Genomic DNA, 24,210 nt, shown 5'->3' with positions numbered 1-24,210 from the left:
TGTTTTAGCTGCACATTTGAGCTTTCTGTAATGGGTTCTTGGCGTTTTTTTCTACTTATTGCTTTGTTTCTCAGATATATAATCCTACCTGAAATATATATACATTCCGGAATCTGCTGTACGTCTGGAGCGGCTAGCGTGCTATCGGGCGGACCAAGCCATTGTAAGAGGGGAAAATCGCGAGGAGGTGGAATGTGCGTCTACATCCGTGACGAATAGTGCCGGGACTGTAGTGGCAGAGGCGTAGCCAAGCCGGGGCGAGCCGGGGCGGCGCCCCGATTATGACTCCCTGCGCCCCGGTTGAAAAAAAATCGAGCTTTTTCGATTCTTCATTTCATGTGCGCGATGTTATCCATTCACCGTTTCCCACCCGGACCCGGATGTTGTTTTAGCGATCAGCGAACGGCGTGGGTGATGTTCGATTTTTTTTCCTGTGGGCGTGCGCCCCTACTGGAAAGATTCCTGGCTACGCCTCTGTTTGCCACTACAGTACCACTACCACTACAGTAGTGGTATGCAAGCACTGCTCGCCACTAGCGGAGTTTGTGATCTCCAGGCTGTTAGGGTCCTGAACTCTCTCCCCCCTTCTGCGTAGTGTCCTGTACTTTTGCGCTTTGTTCTAACTGTCTGCTGTGCACTCTTGCTCCGTTTTGCTCCTCTTATTTACTGTTATTTGTTTATTTATTATTTATTCGTCACTTTTATTACCGTTTTTTTCCATGTATAATGCGCAAGATTTAGCTAATTTATTGTCCTAAAATCTGGGGTGCGCATTATACATGGGTACAAAAAAAAAAAAATTCTCAAAATTTTATTTTTATTTTTATTTTTTTTTTAATCCGGATATCATACGGAGGCCGCCATTACAGATGTGCTTTCTTCTCTGCTGTTCACTTCAAACACACTCCATACGAACACAATGCTCTCGTATCAGACGCTTGCTAGATCACCTGCTCGTTTGCTGTCACAATGTACCCTACACAAATCCGAAACATTTCTTCGCTATTGAGTATGCTAGCGCATGCGCAGTGATACTGACCGGCAGAACATCCGGTTGTTCCCAAAGATGATCTTTTTTCTGAAATAATTTTACGTTCACGGACTTAAGTAGGAGTCAAAATCTGGGTGCGTATTATACATGGGTACAGGCTTTTTTCCAGCATCAACATGCCATTTTTAGGGTGCGTATTATACATGGGGGCGCATTATACACGGAAAAAAAACGTATTCATTGTTTGTGCCTTCTTGTTTTTATTTTGCGTTGTTTACTTGTATTAGGGGTGTAAAGATTCATCGATACACATCGATGAATCGATATAATGCTCTACGATCTGTTGGCATCGATGCTAAACGTAAACATCAATCTATATCGCCCGTTTCTGACCTCGGACATTAGACGCGACTTTATTTTGAAATCCAGTTCATTGTTGCTTGCTTCCTCTTTCCGGGAGCAGTGCGCGGCGTGTTGTGTTGTCAGCAGAGCAGGCACGTGAAAGGGGAGCCGACAACTACGCGGCTCCTAGGCTGGTGCTTTGGCTAGTGTCCAAGAAGACGGGGAAATTCGCTCCCCTTTGGGCTTCAAGTCATTCGTTTGGAAGCACTTTGTAATTTCCTAAATAAAGAGTTTGCAGTACCTTGTTGATTTTTCGTATGAATTGTTATAAATCAGGATATTGTTCTATATCGATCGTAGAGCACTATATCGTGATGTATCGTGAATGAATCACAGCAGGCTTTAAGATATCGGCAAATATCGTATCTAGGTTCTTTGTATCGATATGATATCGTATCGTGACAAAATCCGCAATTTACACCCCTAACTTGTATGTGTATCGTGTACTATGTCTCGTCACCGTGGGATAGTGGAAACGTAATTTCGATTTCTTTCTGTGTCTTGGCATATGAAGAGATTGACAATAAAGCAGACTTTGACTTTGAAAAAATATTTGTAATATCTTAGGCTAGTACCAAAAAAAAATACCCTGTTTTTGTTTTGTTTATTAATTCATTATAAACCTTCAACAGCTGTTGTGTGTGTGATGGGGTTTTCAAACTATTATTGATGTATTACAAATGGCACTTTTGGAGTTTTATATTAAAAAGAGACCAAATGTGTTTGCTATTGAACCGCATACACCTTTTAAGTAAAGGTCTTGTAAAACAGTTGAATGCTCGCAAATTGGAATACAATCACAAAAGTATTAACTTGTTTCTTTTGCCTGGGTTGCTACTTTGTTGCCATATTTGTGCCAAGGCTTCCTCTTGAAGTTCATCTTAAATCCACACTGAGCAGATATCATGAAGAATTCTGACCCCCCCCCTCCCTCAAAAAGTAATGTCAAACTAAGTGGAACTAACAGGCTGACCGACACGACACTCCAAAAACACACAGTTCACTGACTGGTGACTAAGAATATTGAAGGTGGACCCAACTATGGATACTTGGGTGTAATGCGAGCTCGATCTGCATTTAGTAACGTTAGAAATGTTACTGTCACGACTCGTCTCCGGTCGTTCCCTTGTGTGTTTATATTGTCATGGATTCTGTTTGCGTCTCTGTGTACTCACCCCTCCCCTTCTGTGTCTACTCACAATGTATGTAATCACAGTCAAATGCATCTCGTTACCTGTCGTGTATTTAAGTCCTGTCTGTGTGTTGGGTTGTTCTCGTCTCTAGTCTCTTTGTCGCTGTGGCTTTCTGTTGCTTTCTGTTGCTTTCTGTTACTTTCTGTTAGTCTGTTTCTGCTCATCTTTTGGTTCCCCCTGTCATTCTGCCCCCGCAGTTTATGTTAGTTTGCCGGTTCCTATTGGTGTGTTCCCCTCATCCTCCCTTCCAACACAATTTTCCCTCAATAAACCCTGGTCCATTCCCGAACGTGACAGTTACTCAACATGCTTGGCAACACTGGTTCGGCCTTGCCAGCTTTCTTGCATGGGTTCGCTAATCAAGCTAAAGAAAAACCACTGAAAATTGTACATATGATTTAAGAAATACTTTATGATCTGTCGAATGTAAAAATTGCAAATATACTACATTTGTGGATGTTAAAAATGGGAAAATCGCAGATGTTTTCGGGGATGTGAAAAACGTGAAAATCAAGGGTGTATTTCTGTCAATAGTTCTGAGACAAATCTTTCCCTATATTGGACACTTCTTGTGAAACAGTTGCGACTTCAAACGGTCACTGAAGCGTTTGCTTATTTCGTTTACCTGGCTTGTTGCTGCGGTGCCATATTTGTGCCAAAGCTCGCTCTTGAGGGGTCACAACACTGAAGTCCATCGTCTTTAATCCACGCAGGGTAGATATCACATGAGTCCTTAACAGAAAAAATGAGAAATTGTTATATAGAAGTAAAATGATGAATAAGAGTTTTTCTTCACATAAATTAACAAATGAAGCTGTCACGTCTCGTCCCCAGTTTTGCTATGTGTCTAGACTTAGACTTAGACAGACTTTATTGTCATTTTGTAAACACTCAGTGCACACAAAACGAAATTACGTTGCATACGGCTCTCAACAAAGGAATGACATTTCGGCTGGATAAAAAGTGACATATTTCTATGTAAATATGAAATAAGATAAGATAAATAAGATAAATATAAAGTGCAGCAATGAAGGAACAAAAACAGTATTTACAAAGTGCGCAGGGGAATGCTAGGTTGACTTCAACAGTCTGACGACAGTAGGGAAAAAACTATTGCAGAACCTGGTAGACCTGCAGCGGATGCTGCGAAACCTCTTCCCAGAGGGTAGCAGGGAGAACAGTCCTTGGTGGGGGTGTGATGGGTCACTAATAATATTTCGGGCTCGGGACACGCAGCGCTGGGATGACAAGTCCTGAATGGAGGGAAGAGGAGCCCCGATGATCCTCTCTGCTGTCCTCACCATTCTCCTTACGTTCTTCCAATCGGAGGCGCTGCAACCCCCACACCACACCGAGAGACAGCTCGTCAGAATGCTCTCTATGGTGCTTCGGTAGAACGTCCTCATGATGGGTGGGGGCAGGTGGGCTCTCCTAGGTTGCCATAGTTTCTGTTCGCGTTGCCCTTCCCCTCCTGTGTAATCGCGGTCACCTGCCTCATGTTTTGTGTTTTGTATTTAAGTCCTGTCTGCCCCTCACTCCCGTCGGATCATTGTTGTCATACTGTCTTGCTGTCGTCATGTCCTGCTGTCTTCTTGTTTCACGTCCCAGTCAGTCAAATTATTGTTTTGTTATGTCATGTCAGTTTGCCTTTTGAGTTCCCTTCAATAAACCCTGGTCCAAGCTGCATTTGGTCGCCCTGCTCCATTCTGATCCGTGACAGAAGCTTAATATAAATCACTTGAAGAATTTGTCCTACTTGGTCTCAAATGAAAAGGAATACAGTCAAACCTCGGTTTTCGAACATCCCGGTTCTCGAACAAATCACTTTGAACAAAAAATTCGAGATTTCTTTGCTTCGGTTGTCGAACAAAATTCGGAGGTCGAACCTCGCGAGATGAGCCGGGAGGACCCGAGAAAACCAGACCGCGCGGTCCGGATGCCGACTGACTCCGTAGTTATTGTATTTTCGTTACTTTGAGGATTGTATTAACGCCTAATCATGCCTCCAAAGAAAGCAAATGGGAGCAGTAAAGCCATCCGAAAACACAAAGACGCTCTTAAAGCAATGCGACAGTGAGCGCCCGTCGCGCTGCGGTTGCGCGATCGGACCAAATTAAGCTCCCTACGCACTGAGGTCCACTCAAATTTTGGAAAGTACATCAGGACTTTAAAAATATTTTCTAAATTTCAGCGACGGCTCTGTCACAATAATGCGACCAGCGCGGTGCAGTTGCGCGGTCGGCGACACGCTACGGTTACGCGTTCGGCGGTGCGCTGCAGTTGCGCGATCGGACAAAAATGCGCAAAGGAAAAAATGCTTTAAAAAGGCGTGTTTTTTTTTTTTAAAGTCTTGGAACGGATTAAATTTTTTCCATTATTTGTAATGGGAAAAATAGATGCGAGATTCGACCGATTCGCTTCTCGAACCGCCTTCTGGAACGGATTGTGGTCGAAAACCGAGGTTTGACTGTATTAATTTCTTTATTTATTTTGAACCTGTAGGCCTTGTTTGTTTCAATGATGTTTCCATGTAGGGTGATGGTGTGTAGATGTGGAAGACCTTGTAGCTTGTCTACCTCTGATAGAGTAAAAATACGGTTGCCGTGAAGATACAGCACCCTTAGTTGAAGCAGCTCACACAAAACCTACAACACACACATGTCGAAAGCTAGAAGGAACATGTATGTGAACATACAAAAAAAAAATCTCATCTCACTTTGTCTATATTTGTGATGTGGTTGAATGAAAGGTCCAGCCAGGCGAGCAGTGAAGGTTCAGCCAAGAAATGGTTCATGGTTTTGTGAAGGTCATAGAGGTTTGTAATATTATTGTTATTAAGTCGAAGGGAGACACTTTGGAATTTCCCCACTGAATTTGTCTTTAAAGGCCGCAGACCTTTGCTTGGTTCTTCTAACTGCGTATCTGAAATGTAGATAATGATTTTCAGACAGCGCTGATAGTCTTTGCTTTCGTCAGTCATTTAAAAATAACAAAGCATTGGAGCCTATAGAGTAACTTTTGGAAAATTTGGTGCTAATTAGGACATGCAAACATAAAAAGGTGATGATTGATGATGAAAAGATGATAAATAAATAATCTACCTTCCAAGTTGCTAATGTCTTTAAAAGATAAATCCACTGGAGCTCCATACATCATCTCATCTGTGATAAGAGTCACAACATGGTTAATCAAAATAGTTGTTTAAAAACTTTATCCTCTTAGAAAACTATACTAAAGTGCTATGGGCGCTGCAGTTGTTTGAGACTTTTAAGTTATCATATGCGTACAAAAACATTGTATCTTTATAAAAATGAACGCAATTTATTTTCTTGCGATAAGTGTAAAAACCGACGTTTACCTGAAGTAGTCAACAGTCTGTTTCCATGGTAACCCGTAGACAGTCAAGTTTGCTGCATTCAGTCCCCACAATAAGAGTCGCGTTGCAAAATATATGCACACTAACTGGATTGACTGATGTTAGTGGAAATAAAATCATGAAAATGTATCTCTTATCGAGTGGAGGTTTTTATTACCTATTTTTTTTCAATGAGAATAAGGTTGGTTTGATTCTTAATGCGAAATATTCCCTGCCTTGCGTTTTTACAGCTGGCTGTCCCTGTTAACAAAACAAGCGCGACGTTCATTCAATTTCCGGCCTTCTATCCAATCAATGTCCTTTATTTTGAGACGCTTCGCCCTAGCGAAAAATGATTGGTTGGTTTAATCTTCTTGTGCGTGTTTTGAAATGTTCGACGAGGTCATAGGACCGTTGATTTCAGACCAGTACATGTTGTCAGAATTAGTCGTCAACGCCAATTTGATTATTGCGTTAAGTCGGGTGTAACAACAGCATTTCTTCTGCAGGTACTGTTGAACGGAGATCTTTACGTTTATCATTGCTAACACTTCTATCGTGGATTTATGCCTGTGCGATTTCTTCCAAGACACCCAGTGTAAATATTGCATTTTCCTCCCAGCAGGGTTGAAAGGGTAAGTCGAAATGGCACTCATGAATCTGGGCGTTAAGGCGCTACTTGGCTGGGTAAGTTAACGCCACCGTGGCTCGTAGTATTTTAAGTTTTGACCTAACTTCGTCCATGCTGTGTTTGCAGATAAGTAATCTCACGTTGCCCCACCGAGCGATAAAAAACATCGAAGACTTACAGAATGGGGAGTTGCTGCTTCATGTTGTTTATCAAATGTGAGGACTGTACATTAACAATGACGTTTATTCAAGACAGCCTCAATGGTTTACTCTTGTTTTCCCTACTTATTACTTTTATCCTGCTGTCTTTTTTTCCACCACAGGAAAAATGAACAACCTCCTTCAATAACATCACCGAGAGAACGTTTTAAAGCCATTGCAGAATTTGTGGAGAGTGAGTTTCTGACGTAAATGTCTGGGCATGTTTTTTTCCCCTCGGATATGTATTGTTCTACTCAGTACATACTTTGATCAGAATAAGGAGGCAGACCGAAAAAAATAGGCAGGTCGGTAAAGTGTGTCACATTACTTTTGGTGTTGCCCAACCCTTAATAAGCCTCTTGCACATCCAATCTGCGCATGCATAAGAATCAAGTGTTCAAATATGGCTATTAAACAATAATCAGTTTTGTATAATACTTTATATGCAAGCACTTGGCTTTGAGTCTGAAATGAAAAATCGAAAGGTGCACGAGAGAATGTTTTAAAGCCACTGCAGAATTTGCGGAGTGAGTTTCTGACACACTACGTCTGGGCTTGTTTTTTCCCCTCGCATTACGTATTGTTCTATTCAGTACATTCCAATGGTGCACTTTGTGCGGTGTTTAACTGCTTTAATGAAATTTTTAGTCTTGAACATCAGTGTACAAAAAACACCATTGTAAAGCGACGTTCAGTTTCATTCTTCACAATTTCATTTTTCAGTTGCACCTTCTGACAGAACACTATGTTTTAATGTCTAATCTCTTATGTGAAAAACATTATTTCAACTTAATGTTTTGTGGTTGGACAGAGGTTTGCAGATTCAGCGCGACCGAAAGTTGTTCATTATCCTGGGACAACATAAATAATGGCATCAACTTGACTTTGGAAATAGCAAAGGTACACAAAGCTGTTTTGCATCCTATGCACATAAGTTATATTGTGGCACAGCAATATTGTCTTTGTCATTTGTCACTTGTGTTATGACTCACTGGTTGGCAGTCAGAGATTAAAAATGTGCTTCTGCCACAATAATATTGCCGTCTTTCATTGTTCTTAGTAGGTGTTCGAGTACACTGTCTCCTGAACATAGTGGTCAAGAACAATGACATCCTTCTATTGTTTTATACACAAAGTAATGGGAAATGTCTGGCCTACTCTTTTTAGGTGCTGTTGTTGCTGGTTTACCATGACATGATGAGTGAACGGTGCACACTTAAAACCTTGGACTGTGAGGTGGAGGTAAGCGGGCACAATTGTTTTTGCTGAAACTATGAAAATACTATGCTGTTAATGTTTTCTTTTCCTTCTGCGCCATTGTAACAATATTTCCATTCCTGCTTGTCAGGGGGAGATTGCAAATCTGACTGGTTCTTATGTGATGGAGAATGAGGGCAGAGTTTATCTGAGTAGTAGTCTTGATGCCTACTTGGCAAGGCAATGTGAGTCTCATATCCATTCCTGCATTTGACTCGTGGGTGTGCTTTCAGGCTTTTGAATGCTCATTGGAGTGTTTGACTTAATCCTTCAGATTTGCCTGTGACTCCTGAAATATTCGCTAGAACGACAAGCACCTCTACTTCCAGTTTATCGACAGCCTCTACACTCTCGGATGAAGACTCCCCGGTGTTCCATCGCACAAAGAAAATTGCCTTTGTCGATATGCACACTGTGGCATCATCTTCTTTCAGGTATCATTGACTAATGTTAATTATATATTGCTGGCATTGGTCCTACTTTTGGTCAATATTCCCAACGTTTTAAGATGCTTGGAGCTTGGCCATTTGTTGTTTACAAAACATTTCATGAGTTTGACTCAAATACTTAACTGTACAAAAGAAAAAGACCTTGACACCAATGTGAGTTAATTAGATTGAAAGCATTAAGTATGTATTCATTTTGCTTGAATATTTATTTCCACAGCAAATCTCCTCTTCAAGATATAATGAACACTCCCAAATTCCAGTTGAGGAAGATTCAGCGGGAGATGATCAGAGAGCGAGATTATAGGGATGGACTGGAGAAGGAGCTCGCTGGGAAAATTAGCCTCATTGCACAAAGAGGTACTCAATTTATGTTTTTGTGTGGTATTTATGATGATTGACAAATGATATAGAATTTAAAAAGTGCACACAGATTATATTGCATGCCTTGCCTTTAATGTTTCCTTCTGTTTACATTTTCTTTAGAATCTCACATTAACCAGCTGCAGTATCATCTGGAGAAGATGAAAAGGGAACAAACAGCTAATGAGCTCAGCACCAGGGACCAAATCAATGAACTTGAGACGAAGAATAACTCGTAAGACCAACTCTCCTCTCTGTATAGCCCCCCCCCCCCAATAAATGGGCCGTCATTCATTATTTCCACATTTCTGTCTTTCAGGTTACAACGGCGACTCAACGAGCTTCTAAAAGAAAACAAAGACGGCAAAAGTTCCTGTTCGCTGACGGAACGAAAAGTGAATGAACTTGAAGAGGAAAACGGCGTCCTCTCTTCACAGGTATGAACACTTGCTCAAAGCTTGTGAGAGGCACTCTGTTCTCGGCTACATTTTTTGTGGTCATTTTGTAAAATGTCCATGTATGTATAAAATACACATGGCCATTGGTCACATTGGAATGCATTTCCTCAGATGCGTACGGTGCGTGCGCAGCTGTCTATGTGTCAAGCTGAAGTTGTCAGGTTGACAGAAAGCCAAGCGTCTCTTCAAGAGGAGTGGAGAACCAAAGAGGACTACTTAAACTCTGAACTCAGTCAAGCCACTGCGCAAAAGGTAGGAGTGTTTCATACTAGGATTAGCACATGCCAAGATGTTTTTTTGTGAGAATCCATCACGGTTCGCATAGTTAATCGCAATCACAATATTTAGTGAATAATATGCAATTACGGGTAGATTGCTTTCCAAAATACGTTCAGCACCCAATCGCAATTGCAGAAACTTTGACTTAATGTATCTTGGCCCTGAAGTCCTTATAGAAGAGACCCTTATCTAGTCTGTGCGGTACAATTTTATCTTCTTCTTAATTCCTTTTTCATTACAGGAGCTCCTGACTGAACAAATTCAGATACTCCAGGGAAAGATATCATGTTTGGAAGAAGAAATTAGAGCAGCCACAAAGCAAGATGTCGGCGAAAACATGGGGCCAGTTATTGAGGTAAAGTATTATGAAATTAATGTTTTGTGCATTATGTTTATTTTGTAAAACTATTTGCTTAAATCTTTTTGAATTGTCAGAGAGATGAGCTGGATTGTGAAATTGTCCGCTTAAAGAATGAGCTGGACAGCACATTTTGCTGCTTGAAGAAGGCCGAGGCCAACGTGGAGGCTAAAACGCAGCAGCTTTCAGACTTTGAGCAAAGAATCGCCCAACAAAAAGAACAACTGGAGCAACAAAAACTGCACATTAAAGATATTGTTCAGGCCAAGGATCGGATCTTGATGGAGCTGCAAAAGGAAATCTCTGAGCAGAGAACAGCCCTTCAGAAAGAGATTGAGCATCTTAAATTTCACCTCGAGCAAGCGGAGCAGCAGAAAGCCCAGCAGATTAGTGAACTACAGAAGGTTATTGCTGCTTTACAGCAAGAACTGGACACCCTTAGGGAAACTAGTCGAGAAAAGGAACAGGTCCTTGATCAGACCAAACAAAAAGTGAAAGAGCTCGAAACCAAGTTTGAAGATCTAACATCAGTCTTGGTGGATAAAGATAATCAAATTAACATTCTCAAGGAAGAAGTTAACGTTTTTACAATTGAAACTATGAAAACTAAAAATGAAATTGAAACCAAAGACCAACTGCTGTCCCAGCTACATCTGGAGAGTTCTAACCAGCAAGACATTCTCCAGAATCAAGTCCAGACTTTGACGGTTGAAGTTGAAAACCTTGGTTTGACTGTCCAACGCGCTGAACAGGAAGTCCAACTTAAACGTGATCTTTTGGCTCAAACCAAACAAGAGTATATCAAGGAGAAGGATGTACTTCAGCAACAGATTGCAACCAGTGAGGAGGAGACTTGCAGGCTTCGCTCAGAGATCGATGCCAAAAATGAGCAGCTTGTCATCTTACAGAAGGATACTTCCAATCAGTCTGAAATCCTCCAAGAGCAGATGAACCATCTTAAAAGTCAAGTTGAAAGCCTTACTAACTCTTTGGCAAAGGCTGAAGACCATGTCAAGTCTCTGCAGGAGCTTCTGGTGAAGCAGGAGCAGGAAAGTGCTGGTCAAAAAGATCTTTTGCAGCAGCAACTGATTGCTTCTGAAGAGAGTGTGAGGACAATGCAAGTGGAGATCCAGACTAAGGAGGACCAAATCACTTTACTAAATAAGCAGTTTTCAAAGAAGTCGGAACGTCTTCACCAAGACATCCAAAGTTTAGAGGAACAGGTAAAAAGCCTCAGTTTATCCTTGAAGAACGCTGAAGGGAATCTGAAATCCAAGGAGACTCTTTTTGCCGAGCAGCATTCACAGAGTACCCTGCAAATTGAGGCACTGCAGACACAGATGATTTCTTCTCAGCAAGAAGTGAGCAGACTGATTTCACAACTTCATGACAAAGAGGAGCAGCTCAGTCTGCTGGCGAATACAAGCTCTGAGCAATCTGAATTGCTTGAAAAGAAGAATAATGGTCTGGACAAACAACTGGAGAGTGTGAACAATTCTCTCCGAATTACCAAGGACCAAGTGAAGGCCAAGGAAGATTTAATTGCCAAGCTGGAGAAAAAGAATTCTTTCCACACAGAGACACTCAAAAAGGACAATATGGAGCTTTTGGAGGAGGCCAAACAACTCAAGGAGGAACTCCAAACCAAAGAAAGCCAGTTTAACCTATTTAAGGTAGAGAGCAGCGAGCAGTCTGAGGTGCTGAAGGATGAGATTGAGGCTCTTAAGAACCAAATAAAAAAGCTAACGGAATCTCTTCAAGCTACACAAGAACAAGTCAAAGCAAACGTTGATCTCCTGGCAAACAAGGAAATGGAAATTTCTAAGGAAAGGAACAAGTATGAAAGCTTAATGGAGTCCTCTTCAGAGGAGGTGACCACGCTGAAGGAGCGTATACGGAATCACGAGGAGCAGCTTGTGACTTTGAAAGAAGAAGGTTCTTCACAAACAGAAATGCTACAGAAGGAGACGAGTCAGCTCAAAGAGCAGTTGGCATTGATGAACAATTTGCTCTCCGAAGCCGAGCAGAGGGTTCAGGCCCAGTTGGCTGTGATAACTGCACAGGAGCAGGAATGTGCTCACCAGAAAGAGCTTCTGCAACATCGGCAGTCCGCATCAGAGGCTGAGATGAGAAAAATGACGGCAGAGATCCAAGTTGGAGAGGAACGTATCATGCAATTGAATGTCAACTCTGAGGAGTCTGGTCAAGAGGTGCAATATTTAAAGGAACAAGTACAGTCTCTTGAAATTCTTCTCAGAAAGGCTGAAGAAGATGTTCAATCTAAAAATGAATTGTTGACTCAGCAGAAGATAGAAATAGACATAACTCTTCAGGAGAAGCACCAAAAAGATGAGCTACAAGAGAAACAGATTTCCTCCTTTGAAAATGAGATCCTTAAACTCAGAGAATGCTGCGATGAGAAGCAAACACTCCTCATCAAGACTGAAGAGCAATTTGACATGCTCAAGTCTGAATTGGTTGCCGTCAAAACACAATCAGACGAGAAAGACCACAGCCTCGACACCCTCAGCGCTGAGGTTGCCGCCCAAGCTAAATTGCTTGAAAAATCAAAACAAGAAGCTCAGGACAATGGCAACATGCTTGTGAAGATCCAGGACGAAGCATCCCAACAAAACATTGCACTTCAGCTTGAGGTAGACGACCTTAAGAGACATTTGGAAGTTATTACCCAAGAACTTCAAGACAAAGGCCAAGAGTTACTTCAAAGAAATCAAGGATCCGCGGAGCTGATGGAGAATCTGAAGATGCAGCTTTCTGCATCACAGGCAGAGGTGAGCAAGATGAAGGTGGAGATCCAAGCTAAAGAGGAATATGTCATCCAATTGAAAGACGCTAACTCTGCGCAGTTGGACTTGGATGTTCAATATAAGAGTGATCAACAGGAGGAAGAAGCTGACAGAACCCTACGGAATGATGAGCTCCTACAAAAACAAATTTCATCGTTTGAAGAGGAGATTCTGAAGCTCAAAGAATGTAATGATGAGAAGCAGGAACTCCTCAATCGGGCTGAAACGAAACTTAACGTGCTCCAGACTGAGTTGGTTGCCATGGAAACCATAACGGCCCAAAAGGATAAAGACCAGAAAGCTCTGCAGAAAGAAGTGGCTATGCTGATCTTGGAGAAGGAGAGACTTGTTCAGACCAAGCAGGCCACAGAAAGACAGCACTTGGCCTCACTTAAAATGGAGCAAGAGCTCAAGGAAGAGCTTGAATCGTTGAAGATGGAAAAAGCTCTGCTTTTAAAAGAAATGGAAAAAAAACAGGAGACCAAGTGGATCAAGAAGGATTTGCAGGAGCAACTTGTGGCGAAAACTGAGGCTGTGGAACACTACAAAGCTCAGGTAGGTGTGAACTCGGGTCGACATGCATTTATCGGTACTTTTCTGTTCGGTGACTATCACCCAAACATCAAATGTCGTAGATGGAAAAGGCTGTGAGTCATTACAATGACAAGAAACAGCTTCTCCAGGAGAGCCAAGAGGAAGTGGCCAGGCTGAAGCACACCCTGGAAGTAAAAGAGCGGGAAGTGAACGCCAGTGGTACGGAGCTCAAATTGCTCCAGCTGCAAGTGGAGAAGGCTCAAAGCAAGGAAAAGGACATGCTGAGCAAGCTGGCCCGTTTGGAGGCACAGGTTGGTTTTGCTATTAAAAAGAGAAAATGGCAGTTTCAATCTCGATTTGCAATATTGCGAAGGAAAAAAAAAAAAAAAACCTCACTTTTAGATTATTCTCCCCAAATGGTAGTGCAAATGCAGATTGTCCTCATTAAGGTTATGTGGGATGCTGCAGGGACTGTCTCATTTCTCATTGTCACATTGACCTACTTCAGGATTGATGTCAGTGCCGTTGCGCCATTTGATAACTTCTAAAACCAGTTTGGCTTCATTACACCACTATAATGGCCGTGTCTCTGTTACAAAGCTGTGTCAGTGACCTCTGATCTCTGAAACTAGTGCCTTTGCTGTAAACAAAAACCAAAATGAAGCATGTTTCTCACTTGTGCTTGTGCTAAGGTGGCCTTTTCTGACTTCAACCTGCACGCACACAATCAAATCCCTGACCGTCAAGGAGAAACATCAGAGATGTGTTACCTGAAACTTCCAGACGTGCACTCAAAGGTTCTTAAAGTGGAGCCAAAGAGAAGGATGAGCTCAGACAGTCTCGACCAAAGCTCCCTCGAAGACTCGCTGAACAGCACAAGGTAAAAAATGCTGCTATGTATTAAGTGAACTAAAATTCATCAAAGGGAAAGATTTGACAAAATCATCTGTGCCAGCAATTATGTGAACCTAAATTTAATTGGTGTGATTTGGCCTTCAATTTGACAGGAAGCTTTCGGCGCCTGGCGAATCAAGCACGCCGCTTGTCCGTAGTTCTGAAAGACTGGCGGCCAAACGTCGTGGTCTGAAGGCAGAGTCATTGGAAAGTCTTTATTTTACACCAATAAATACAAGACACGTCCACAGGTACTAAATGGCAGCCAATACAGATTTTCAATTTTACCTCGGTGTGCTACTTGCTTGGTGATGATGTAAACAAACAAAGACAAATCAGTATCGATATTCTCTTCTAGAGCAACTGCAAAAATCAAAACAGAAATGGATTTCCCTTGCTTAAACCCATCGTCATCTGTCAAAAGACGGAGGACGACGCAGGTTATAAACATAACCATGACACAGGTAAGTGAAACTTGTTGATATGATTCTGAACTTTGTTTATATTTGACCAACCGGCATTTCTTCAATTGCATGTTACTCTTATCAAGGGTGTGAAAACGTTCTCCTTCAAGCATTGTATGGTAAACTCCTCTGCAGAAAACTCCAGGTGGCGTTGAACATGATGAGACGTTCTACAGCCTGTCTTCAGCTCAATCGCAGCCCAACCTCTCCGGTGCCCGTGGCGCACGCCCTGCGTTCATGGAGCTCTCCGACACGCCGGCGAAAATGACCGGAGCTGTCAGCGACCAGCTCAGCGGTCTTCCTGGTTATCGGCGGAGCACGATCCATTCGCAAAGTAAGTTTGAACCGAGGAGCGCCACAGCAGAAATCTACCCAAGAAATAATGGAAGTCCTTCCAATGTGTTTAGCCACAAGTACGTTTTGCGTCGGGGCAGTGAATGAGCCAGAAGGTGCGCCTGATGATTGGATGAGGATTGCTGAGCTCCAGGCCAGGAACAAAGCCTGCCTTCCTCATCTCAAGAGCAGCTATCCTGTCGAGTTTGAGGTTGGAAGATTCTCTACTCTTGTAACACTTGGAGTCATTATAGTTTTGTATGTTATTTGAGAGAGAAATGTTCTACCTAAAATTTGAATTGCTAGTTTTTTTTTTTTACATCTTTATTACTTTTAACATCTTTTCTGATTATTGTCAGGATTTCTTTCATTAGGAAAATTTGGACTCTGGAAACCAGTTTACATAAAAATACTGAATTTTAAACAACCCAAGTTACAATGCCAGTTTATGTTACCAATTGGAACCCTTCTCTCCCTTTAGAATGGCTTCAAGACCGCGCTGACATTCACCGACGAAGATGTCCGCACTGGTGACCCAACGGAGACCATTCGTCGAGCATCCGTCATGCCGGGCCAGCTGCAAGAATCCGTTGCTTCCCATCGCCTCTCCCTTGCAGCGCCACACTCGAGTAGCACATCCAGCATCCGCTCTCACCGTTTGTCCTTGATGGCGGGCTGCCCACCATCTAAATCGGTCAGCTCATCTCAGCTGAAAAGCCCAAGATGCTCAAAGAGGTCTGCGTCCACGTTGTCTGTTACTCAGACTTCACCCGAGGTTGGTCTGTTTGTCATATTGGCAAAATCAAAGATTGTTTGGATTTAAAATGCTTTTATCTTTTCCTTTTCTTTTCAACCATAATCAATAATTTTATTTTCTAAGACCTTTATTTGCCAGGAAAAATGCCTTTGTTTATTTTTGAAGTCCCTTTATTTTGTTTCCTTTCCTTTTTAACCATAATAAGTTATTTTACTTTCTAAAACCTTTATTTGGCAGAAAAAAATGAAAGCAACCTGCTTCCCCCGTCCCCTCACTCCTAAAAACAAGAACATGAACGGCGGATCCACCAACTCAAACCTTCACCCCGCCCTTACCCCGGTGAGTTTGAAAAAACTCATGTCATAAGAAATCAATCCCTTGTGAAACAACAATTATGATCAATTCCACCAGCAGAAATTACTCATACAAATTTACTCACTTTCTTTGTGAAACAAATTTCAAAATGTGACAGGTTTCAAACAGAAAATGGTCAGCTAATCAGACTTCTCCTTTTATCTTCTCAGGTTGACCGCAGGCAGTCCATGATGTTCAGCATCGACAACACCCCTAAGAACAGCAGCAGCAACTACCTCAAAAGAGGCCTGAATAAACTCCGTAGCTCCACCCTCAAGTCACCAGGCAAAACTTCCAAGAAATCTCCCGCGAAGACCGCGCACAAAGAAAATAAACAGGCCGCCACTTTTCGTGCTGTGGTGGGTCGAGCGGGCCGAGTTGGAAGCTTCAGGTCACCCCAAGTGGTCCCCAAAGAAAACAAGAAGACGTCTCAAACTTTTGGCAAATCACCACGGTTGACGGAAAGCGCTCGTAAGGTATGAACATGCTCTTGGAGGTAGAGATGGATAAAGAAATTCCTACCTACTCCGTGATTTTATCTGGCTCACCATTTACATTCAAATCCTGGAAGTGTTTTTAGTGTATGTGGTTAATCCTAATCCTTTTTTCAGGAATGAGTCAGTCAATAACAAAAATCTTCCTGGAAGAATGACAAGGTCTATGATCAATGCAAATGATTTGCTTGCTGCTTTTAGTTTCTTGTACCGTATTTTCCTGGACTATAAGGCACACCTAAAAACCTCAAATTTTCTCAAAAGCCGACAGTACGCCTTATCCGTCCGGTGCGCCTTATATATGGAACAAATTCCGCCCCGCGGGCCAAATGTGGCCCGAAGCATTGTGTCATAAAATCAATCATAAGTGGCCCACCCGAAGACTATGAATCATGAATCAAAAAGGCTATGGATCATTATTTTGTGATTATAAAGTAATTTGTTGCATCGGAAGTTGAAATAAAATAAAATGGAGAATGATTTAGATTAAAAACTGGCATGACGCAACCTGGCCTGTTTACTGCTGTCACAAACACCAATATCACCTTTCTTATTCATACAACAATAAAACAAATTTAATACATCTAATAAAAAATTCATTCAACTTTAATAAAATTGTTAATTTGTTATTTTAATCTTTAACTTTTCTGGTAGTGCAATTGACAACAGATTCTCATTTGCAACATCAACCTATCTGCAAAGGAGATACGTAGTTACATATTTACAAGTTTATTCATAATGGTAATGGTTAGTGGAATGTCGGCGCGAACGGTCAGCCCCTATACAGGACTCTCAGAAGGTTAATGATGCGCCTTATAGTCCGGTGCACTTTATATATGGACAGTTATAAAATGGGCCATTTACTGAAGGTGTGCCTTATAGTCCGGAAAATACGGTACTTGTTTGTGGCATCTGGTGGTTGGCTCCCAATAACAAACTCTGGTGATCAAGTTACTGGGTGTAAATGCTTCTTACATGATTGTGCTATTTGAATTTTGTGCTTACATTTTTTTTCTGCAGGCTCATCTTTTTTTGTTTTATCCTACAGGTGAAGAGGAGGATGTTGAACTGATGAAAAACTGAAGTGTACAGTTGTATTTTTTAATCTATGCACTTTTCAATTTTGACCACTACCTTCTTGTAATGGTTCTCTCTGTATTGTCTTATTACTTGTCCAATAAAATTTTCTACGTAAAGCTTTTAAATATTACAAATGCATCAGTTGATAACATTTTCAGTGAGTCCCGTCCTTCATTAAGTCAAGGCACATTTAGTTTGAAAAAGTTGCTAGCTCATGTGTGCATCATCCAGGCGGTTCAAGTGTCATGGCAGCAGCTTGGACTGTGAATGTTGCTATGCTAATTTGTCGTTTAACTTCATTCCAAGCCTTCTCTTGGTTCGCTGAGCGCTCAATGTCAAACAATGCGTCGTAGATCCCGGGAAAAGACTCTCCTGCATATTTATTATGGCTGCTAGGAGCAAATACCACATGCCTGGAAAACAGGTGGGATTAGTAAGTGAGCGTGAAGGGCAGGCAGTTCAGTTTGTGTGTAATACCTGTAGAATGGTCTTCCAGGTAAACCCAGGGGGTCTATAAAGGCTCTCTCCAAATACATGAGCTGATCGTTAATTCTACGTATCTGCAGAGGACTGATAAGAACATACATCGTAGTGTAAATGAAAATTGTGTCGGACCTTTACTCACTTGAGAGCCTAACTTTCTCAAGTGTTCTTCTCACTGACATTTTAGTCAACATGACGAACAAAATGTCTTCTTACTCTGCTCTGTTGACATGTTGTAGACGCTCGTGGAACTCCCTTGCTGCAATGGTAAAATTTTCAACAGCTGAAAACAAGGAGTCTGGGGGGAAGATAAGGAAAACAACCTGATCATAACAAATATGATTTGGAGCAATGTTTATTGATTTATGGCTTACCAAAAGACACCTGGTATGTCTTCATCTCCTTGGGGTGCGTTTGTGCGATCTCTGCAATGCTGTGTGCGTACTTGTCGAGGGAGATGGCATACTGGTTGGCATCCAGAGGGATGATTTGGGAATCCGCCAGGAGGAAGACGAGCCCGCCTCTCACTTGAGCCACAGCCCGAAGCCTCGTGAAGGAAGGGTCATAAAACTTCTCCACAAGCTCGAATGTTTCATAAACCGTGTGATAGACAGGATAATTGCTGTATCGCTCCATTTTCTACACACACACACACACACACAAAATACAATACAACTTATATAGATGTGGTCAATGTCATGTGCAATGTCCCAAATACCCAAAGGAAACGGACCAAAGCCAGTGTGTGGAATCATTTTTTTCCGTGTTATAAATAACAATTGCATCGAAAATACTCCCAACTTTACAAAGTATATTCCAGTAAAGAGAATTTTACCCTGTTCTTGGTGTATCTTGCTCTGCCCGCTGCAATCCCCAGACGAACATAATAGGCTTCGAAATCACTTCCTGAGCCCAGCTTGCTGATCCTACACAAGAGCACATAGTGGACCGATAGGTACCCTTCATTGTTTTGATTGAAGAGAACAATGCCAAAGATGACATGGAAACATTAAATAAACTAATAAGTACTGTGACGCAACCTACCGAGGGGCATCACGGTTATTTGTCCAGTTGTCTCTCTTATGCCAACTTTCATACAGAGAAACTCCTTCCTCTCCTTTCTCTGGACTGGCTATCTAGTACACACATAAATAGCAAAGTGAGAGACTGCTACCAAACATTTGTGTGTTTGTATTTACCTGCTTTGTGAGGTCATATACTAGCGTGTGCAGAGATGGTGTACAGTCAACCCTGAGCGTATACATACCTTGAAAAGACAAATGCACAAGTCACCTTCACAGCAGTCTGTATACTGTAAAATATTTGTATTCACCCTCTATGCCAGAGTCGGCATTGATGTAGGCCACGGCTCTCTCCTGAAGTAGTTTGGCATTGTCCTATTAACAAATATGGAGTAAACACATATGTTGATCATATTGTGAGCGGAGCTGTGCTGCTCATTGCAAACAGTAATAATAAGAAATTCTACCTCTGCCCATTCTGTGGAGCCCAGCAATCCAAATTCCTCAGCATCCCAGCTGGCAAATATTATTGTTCGTCTTGGCCTCCACCCTGCACGCAAACATTTTCATCTTGATTGATTACTGGCAGAACGCTGGACGCAACGGCAACTGCAAGTACCCTTTCTGAGAAGCTTGCCAGCGCTGCGGACAGTTTCATGGACCAAAGCAGCTCCCGACATGGGATCGATTCCTCCAAAAACCCAAGCGTCACGGTGTCCGCCCAGAATCACACATCTGTCTAGTCCAACACATGCCACAAATATTATCACAGCATGCTTTGATCAAAAGATACTTTTTAAAACTGAAGTGACTAAAAGAGTGGGTACATTTTGATTTTAAGTCCAAGTTACTACATATGGTTCCTTCCCCTTCAAACAGTTACCAAAATTCCAATGTGTATCAGTGAATGTGTAGCTATGCCCTACTATCCATAAATAATTCCAAACTCCACATCAACAGCAAGAGTGTGATCAAGTGTATTGCAGCAAACGTCGGTTCATCTGAACTAATTTTTCTTCATGGTGTGCAAATAATTGTAAAGCTCTGTAAAAATTATTCATGGTGCACATGGGGTTGGTATTTTTGTACCTGGCTCTAGAGCTCCTCTTATCCTTCCAATGACATTGTAGATCCTTGTCACCTGATTATTAGTGTAGATGTTCATGCGCACTAACCTAGAACGAGCACATTTACGAGAAAAATGTGATTTTACCAGAATTTTTTTTTTTTTTACATCATGAGCTTTTCACTTCTAAATTCAATTTAGTACACATTATTTCTTGCTAGTGGTCTAACAACCACGTGAGAATGGATGCTTCTTCCAAACAAGACGTCCTTTGTGCTGTATTTGGCAACATGCCACTAGCTCTAGCCAGAATCCAAACAAAAACTGCAACAAAGGAAAAATTCAAAGAGCGGAGTAAGACAACAGGATGTCCCTGTGAATGAATGGACACAAACCATGTCCAAGAACTTACTGGCTCTTGAAGTCATCTGTAAAGCCTGGGCCGATTTTGTAGGAAACATTTAAAGCTCCTTTCCAGTTGTTTGGAGAAATTTGTCCCCCCATATTCCTGTGAAGTGGGTCATCAATTAATTTCATCAATGCGCATGATTAACTTCGAGGCAAACGAGTGAAATAACTTACTTGAGAAGATGAAATGCATCATGGTAGCCAATGGGATGCACAGGGATGCTGGGAAGTCCCACTCCATCTTCAAGACGGGATCTGTAGGTATATTCTGCAGGAGATTAGACAGCAGTAAGAATTTCAGGCTTGACTGTTAGGAAACAAAAACAAAACATAAACACACACACACCTTTAGCAGGATATCCCGGTGTGAGAGAATCTCCTGCTCCATTCAGGTTCATAACATTTCCTCTCTGAGCTCCACCACCCGGAAGGTTCCAGCCTTCAGGATATGGCTACCCAAACCAAAAATTGAAGGAGTTCATATCATTCAAGGCAGAATATTTTTCTCAATGTTTTGTTCAATGTTTTTAATGCAGCCTAGAGCCTGAAAGGCAAAGTTAGCCGCTATAAAGTCAAAATGTGTTTTCACTCATGGAGGAATGACTTTATCTCCAAGTCGCCAAATTTGTTCAAATTCTTGTGCAGAACTATGAATATAGTGCATGCACACTTGGAAACATTAATTCACCCAGTCACCACTTTAACATTCACTTATTACATTTATTTATGACAGAAAAGTATGTCAGATGGCGGCTCGGTGGTGCACTGGGTAGCACGTCCGCCTCACAGTTAGGAGGGTGCGGGTTCGATTCCACCTCGATTCCTGTGTGGATTTTGCATGTTCTCCCCGGGCCCGTGTGGGTTTCCTCCGGGCTCTCCGGTTTCCTCCCACATCCCCAAAACATGCTTGGTAGGCCGATTGAGCACTCCAAATTGTCCCTAGGTGTGAGTGCGAGTGCGTATGGTTGTTTGTCTCTGTGTGCCCTGCGATTGGCTGGCAACCGGTTCAGGGTGTCCCCCGCCCACTGCCCGATGACGGCTGGGATAGGCTCCAGCACGCCCGTGACCCCGTGGGGACTAAGCGGTACAGAAAATTGTTGGATAGATGGAGTATGTCAGTTATTAGACGCTAGCTCTGATAATGCTATTAGCTAATGCACCAATATGATTACAGATATAGTGAATGTGTCAACTAACAAAGACACTTGGTTGCAATTTTCCTACTTATACTTAAGGATTTATACACAAGCAAATAATAAAATAAATTGTGCATACATCCACTTAGAGACACTAAAATATTCACCTGAATATACTAATTCAGACCATCGACTGCACTGCCTTGACTCAAATTCGTACAAATTACCTTGACTCCATCTGCACTGTAATCAGCTGGATCAGAGAACAAAATAAGTCCCTTTGCGCCTGCCAGCATTGCATTCTTCACCTGATGAAGGCAACAGACAGCAAATCCACAGAATTAAGTCATCCAATCAAAGGTACCCCCCCACCACCACCACACACACACGCGCGCACACACACACACACACGCGCATGCGCTGTATAAGTTTTTAATGAGTGCTTTCTTCACAATCCCAAAAGTTGAAATTTATTTCTCAATATTTTTAATTGATAAATGAACTATTTCGAAATCTGACCTGCACAACAGCCTGTATAAAAGTGAAGTGCAGAGTGTGTGTATTTCCTACTTTGTTGCCCCGGAATATCTTCCCGTATCTGACAATGACAATCTTGCCAGTCACATTAATTCCCATCTGCCTCTCCAACTGGGAAAAGTCTTCGGTGCGGCCGTAGTTGACGTACACCAATTCCCCCTGGGCAGAATAAATGCAAGTGTTTGTTGTATTAGCATGACAACATGAATGATATATTATTGTTTGTGTGTTTGCACCTCAGGCTGTCCTTTAGCAGAGAAGGCACTGTAGGGAGGCACAATGTTGGCGACGTCTTCATAACTCTCAGGACTGGGCTCAGTCAAGGAGGTGTTGAAAACCTTTAAAACAGATCGAATCAGGTGAAATGTGACTTGGTATAAAAAATAAAAAAAAAGTAACAAAAATTGTAGTATTAGTACTCTGCAAGGGCTAAATTTGGAACACATTTTTCTTAGTTGGGAATTGAATAGGGGCATATTACCTCATTGCCTCGTGCGTCAACTATTGCAATGTAATTGGGCTGCGATACATTTGGGTAGGACAGCAGGACGTCATACGGCACCATCTCTACTGAGTCCAAGCCAAATTCCTGCCACTCTGTTTGAATCTGTTCTGCATATTTCAGGTTCTGCTCTGTGCCTGACAGGTGGGGGAGACGTGTAAATTTCCTTGAAAAGGGGAAAAAGTGCTTAATCACAATTGCCTTAGAATAATCACCGACAGGATGACATGATCTTACCTGAGGTGCTCTCTGATCTTGGTAGGATGCATTTCATCCAGAAACTCCCTCATATATTGACTGGAGGCACTGCTTGCATAGTTTGGGTGGGCGGGTTTTGCTAACCAGCCTGCAGCGTACAATACATGGCAGTCAGTACATACACTAATTCAAAGTGTCGCATGCCTTAAGAACAAATTCATTAACTCTCAAGCTTCTGGGAAGTGTCGTGAAAATCTTCCTTGCAATGCAGTAGCCTCAAGATTGAACATTGTGATTTTTTTTAGACCATGGCGCGCTTTAATATGTGCCTAGGGCGGCAACACCAACATGAGTTTAAAGAAAAATCCAATATGAGTGTCTGAAGGCGTCAAATTAAATTGTGCCGCATAAATGACTCAAACTCATACATCAGACTGAGATACTGTACAAATGTCTACGCAGCAACTGTGAAATGTATCGAAGAGGTCAAAGCGCGCACCTCTCTTCTGCAATTTCGAGTAGTGATTCAATATCCGACCACATATGCAAAAATGTCCCGTTTTGTCCATAAAACGTCTAAATAGCACGCGCGCCCTTTACAATAAAAGTTCTAAATTGCTCTCGCACAGCGTGTGCACATGACTTTTTTTTTTTTTAAACTGTGTTTGTGACTTCGCGTGACTCACCTACGATAAAACCCAAACAAAACAAAGCTGCCACGGCCAAAATCCACCAGATACAGCGACTGGATCTACTACGTTTTGTCATGTTGTCCCACGCTGCACCGTGCACAACCTTCCGACAATCCAGACGAGTGCCTCTTACTTGGCTCGTGAGTGAACGATTCGTTCAGAAAGAATATATCCTTTCAGTGAACGAGAGTGAACGAATCACTTTTTTACCTTTCATATATAACTTCAACCAGTAGATATCAGTAATGCCCATTGAAGCTAGTGCTACCTCGCCGTAAAACAAAACGAAGAATAAAATCAGCCAATCAGCAGCGCCAGCGAGCGTTAGATGGAGGGACTTTACGAGTCAGTGACGTAAATTCCCGTTCACGAACGAGTCGTGAACTTTTTATTATCATCATTATTATTATTAATTAATATTATTAATATATTATTATTATTATTAATATATATATATATATAATTATTAATAATTATTAATAATTATTATTATTAATAATAATAAACATTTGTTAA

At 41.8% G+C, this 24,210-nt stretch overlaps 3 protein-coding genes across 7 annotated transcripts; 1 reads left to right on the top strand and 2 right to left on the bottom strand.

The window, feature by feature from the left end:
• Window positions 1–1,738: 1,738 nt before the first annotated feature.
• Window positions 1,739–6,191, bottom strand: lrrc51 (leucine rich repeat containing 51). The gene is made up of 5 exons (XM_061281831.1): window positions 5,945–6,191; window positions 5,688–5,747; window positions 5,303–5,508; window positions 5,083–5,231; window positions 1,739–3,318 (listed from the first exon to the last, which is right to left on the bottom strand). Exons 2-5 carry the CDS (start codon window positions 5,740–5,742, stop codon window positions 3,183–3,185), a joined length of 546 nt encoding a protein of 181 aa, XP_061137815.1. The 5' UTR covers window positions 5,743–5,747; window positions 5,945–6,191; the 3' UTR covers window positions 1,739–3,182.
• A 132-nt stretch (window positions 6,192–6,323) lies between these two features.
• Window positions 6,324–17,775, top strand: LOC133155068 (nuclear mitotic apparatus protein 1-like). Of its 4 annotated transcripts, XM_061280067.1 has the most exons (25): window positions 6,324–6,450; window positions 6,567–6,628; window positions 6,699–6,787; window positions 6,895–6,965; window positions 7,584–7,672; window positions 7,940–8,014; window positions 8,121–8,214; window positions 8,304–8,463; window positions 8,696–8,835; window positions 8,962–9,073; window positions 9,158–9,275; window positions 9,408–9,548; window positions 9,817–9,930; window positions 10,011–13,295; window positions 13,376–13,585; window positions 13,967–14,154; window positions 14,282–14,419; window positions 14,527–14,632; window positions 14,768–14,966; window positions 15,040–15,176; window positions 15,447–15,740; window positions 15,960–16,061; window positions 16,247–16,552; window positions 16,688–16,732; window positions 17,619–17,775. In XM_061280067.1, the coding sequence occupies exons 2-24, from the start codon at window positions 6,587–6,589 to the stop codon at window positions 16,691–16,693; spliced, it is 6,216 nt and encodes a 2,071-aa protein (XP_061136051.1). In that variant the 5' UTR covers window positions 6,324–6,450; window positions 6,567–6,586; the 3' UTR covers window positions 16,694–16,732; window positions 17,619–17,775. The 4 variants fall into 4 exon arrangements, with proteins under 4 accessions (XP_061136051.1, XP_061136048.1, XP_061136050.1 ...); XM_061280064.1 differs by lacking the exon at window positions 16,688–16,732; XM_061280066.1 differs by having other exon boundaries at window positions 16,688–17,775.
• Window positions 17,658–23,828, bottom strand: naalad2 (N-acetylated alpha-linked acidic dipeptidase 2). 2 transcript variants are annotated; one of them, XM_061280069.1, is made up of 20 exons: window positions 23,689–23,828; window positions 23,042–23,150; window positions 22,784–22,941; window positions 22,539–22,640; window positions 22,336–22,461; window positions 21,993–22,073; window positions 20,976–21,081; window positions 20,804–20,897; window positions 20,634–20,729; window positions 20,245–20,330; window positions 19,775–19,894; window positions 19,623–19,705; window positions 19,467–19,530; window positions 19,333–19,400; window positions 19,178–19,269; window positions 18,969–19,059; window positions 18,508–18,772; window positions 18,350–18,431; window positions 18,128–18,220; window positions 17,658–18,063 (listed from the first exon to the last, which is right to left on the bottom strand). In XM_061280069.1, the coding sequence occupies exons 2-20, from the start codon at window positions 23,076–23,078 to the stop codon at window positions 17,874–17,876; spliced, it is 2,034 nt and encodes a 677-aa protein (XP_061136053.1). In that variant the 5' UTR covers window positions 23,079–23,150; window positions 23,689–23,828; the 3' UTR covers window positions 17,658–17,873. The 2 variants fall into 2 exon arrangements, with proteins under 2 accessions (XP_061136053.1, XP_061136052.1); XM_061280068.1 differs by having other exon boundaries at window positions 22,784–22,970; window positions 23,689–23,822.
• Between the last annotated feature and the right edge of the window lie 382 nt (window positions 23,829–24,210).

This window comes from Syngnathus typhle, linkage group LG6 (assembly GCF_033458585.1).
Source record: "Syngnathus typhle isolate RoL2023-S1 ecotype Sweden linkage group LG6, RoL_Styp_1.0, whole genome shotgun sequence".
Classification (NCBI taxonomy): Eukaryota; Metazoa; Chordata; class Actinopteri; order Syngnathiformes; family Syngnathidae; genus Syngnathus; species Syngnathus typhle.
Note: the sequence above shows the minus strand (reverse complement) of the source record. Positions and strands in the feature narration are given on the sequence as shown.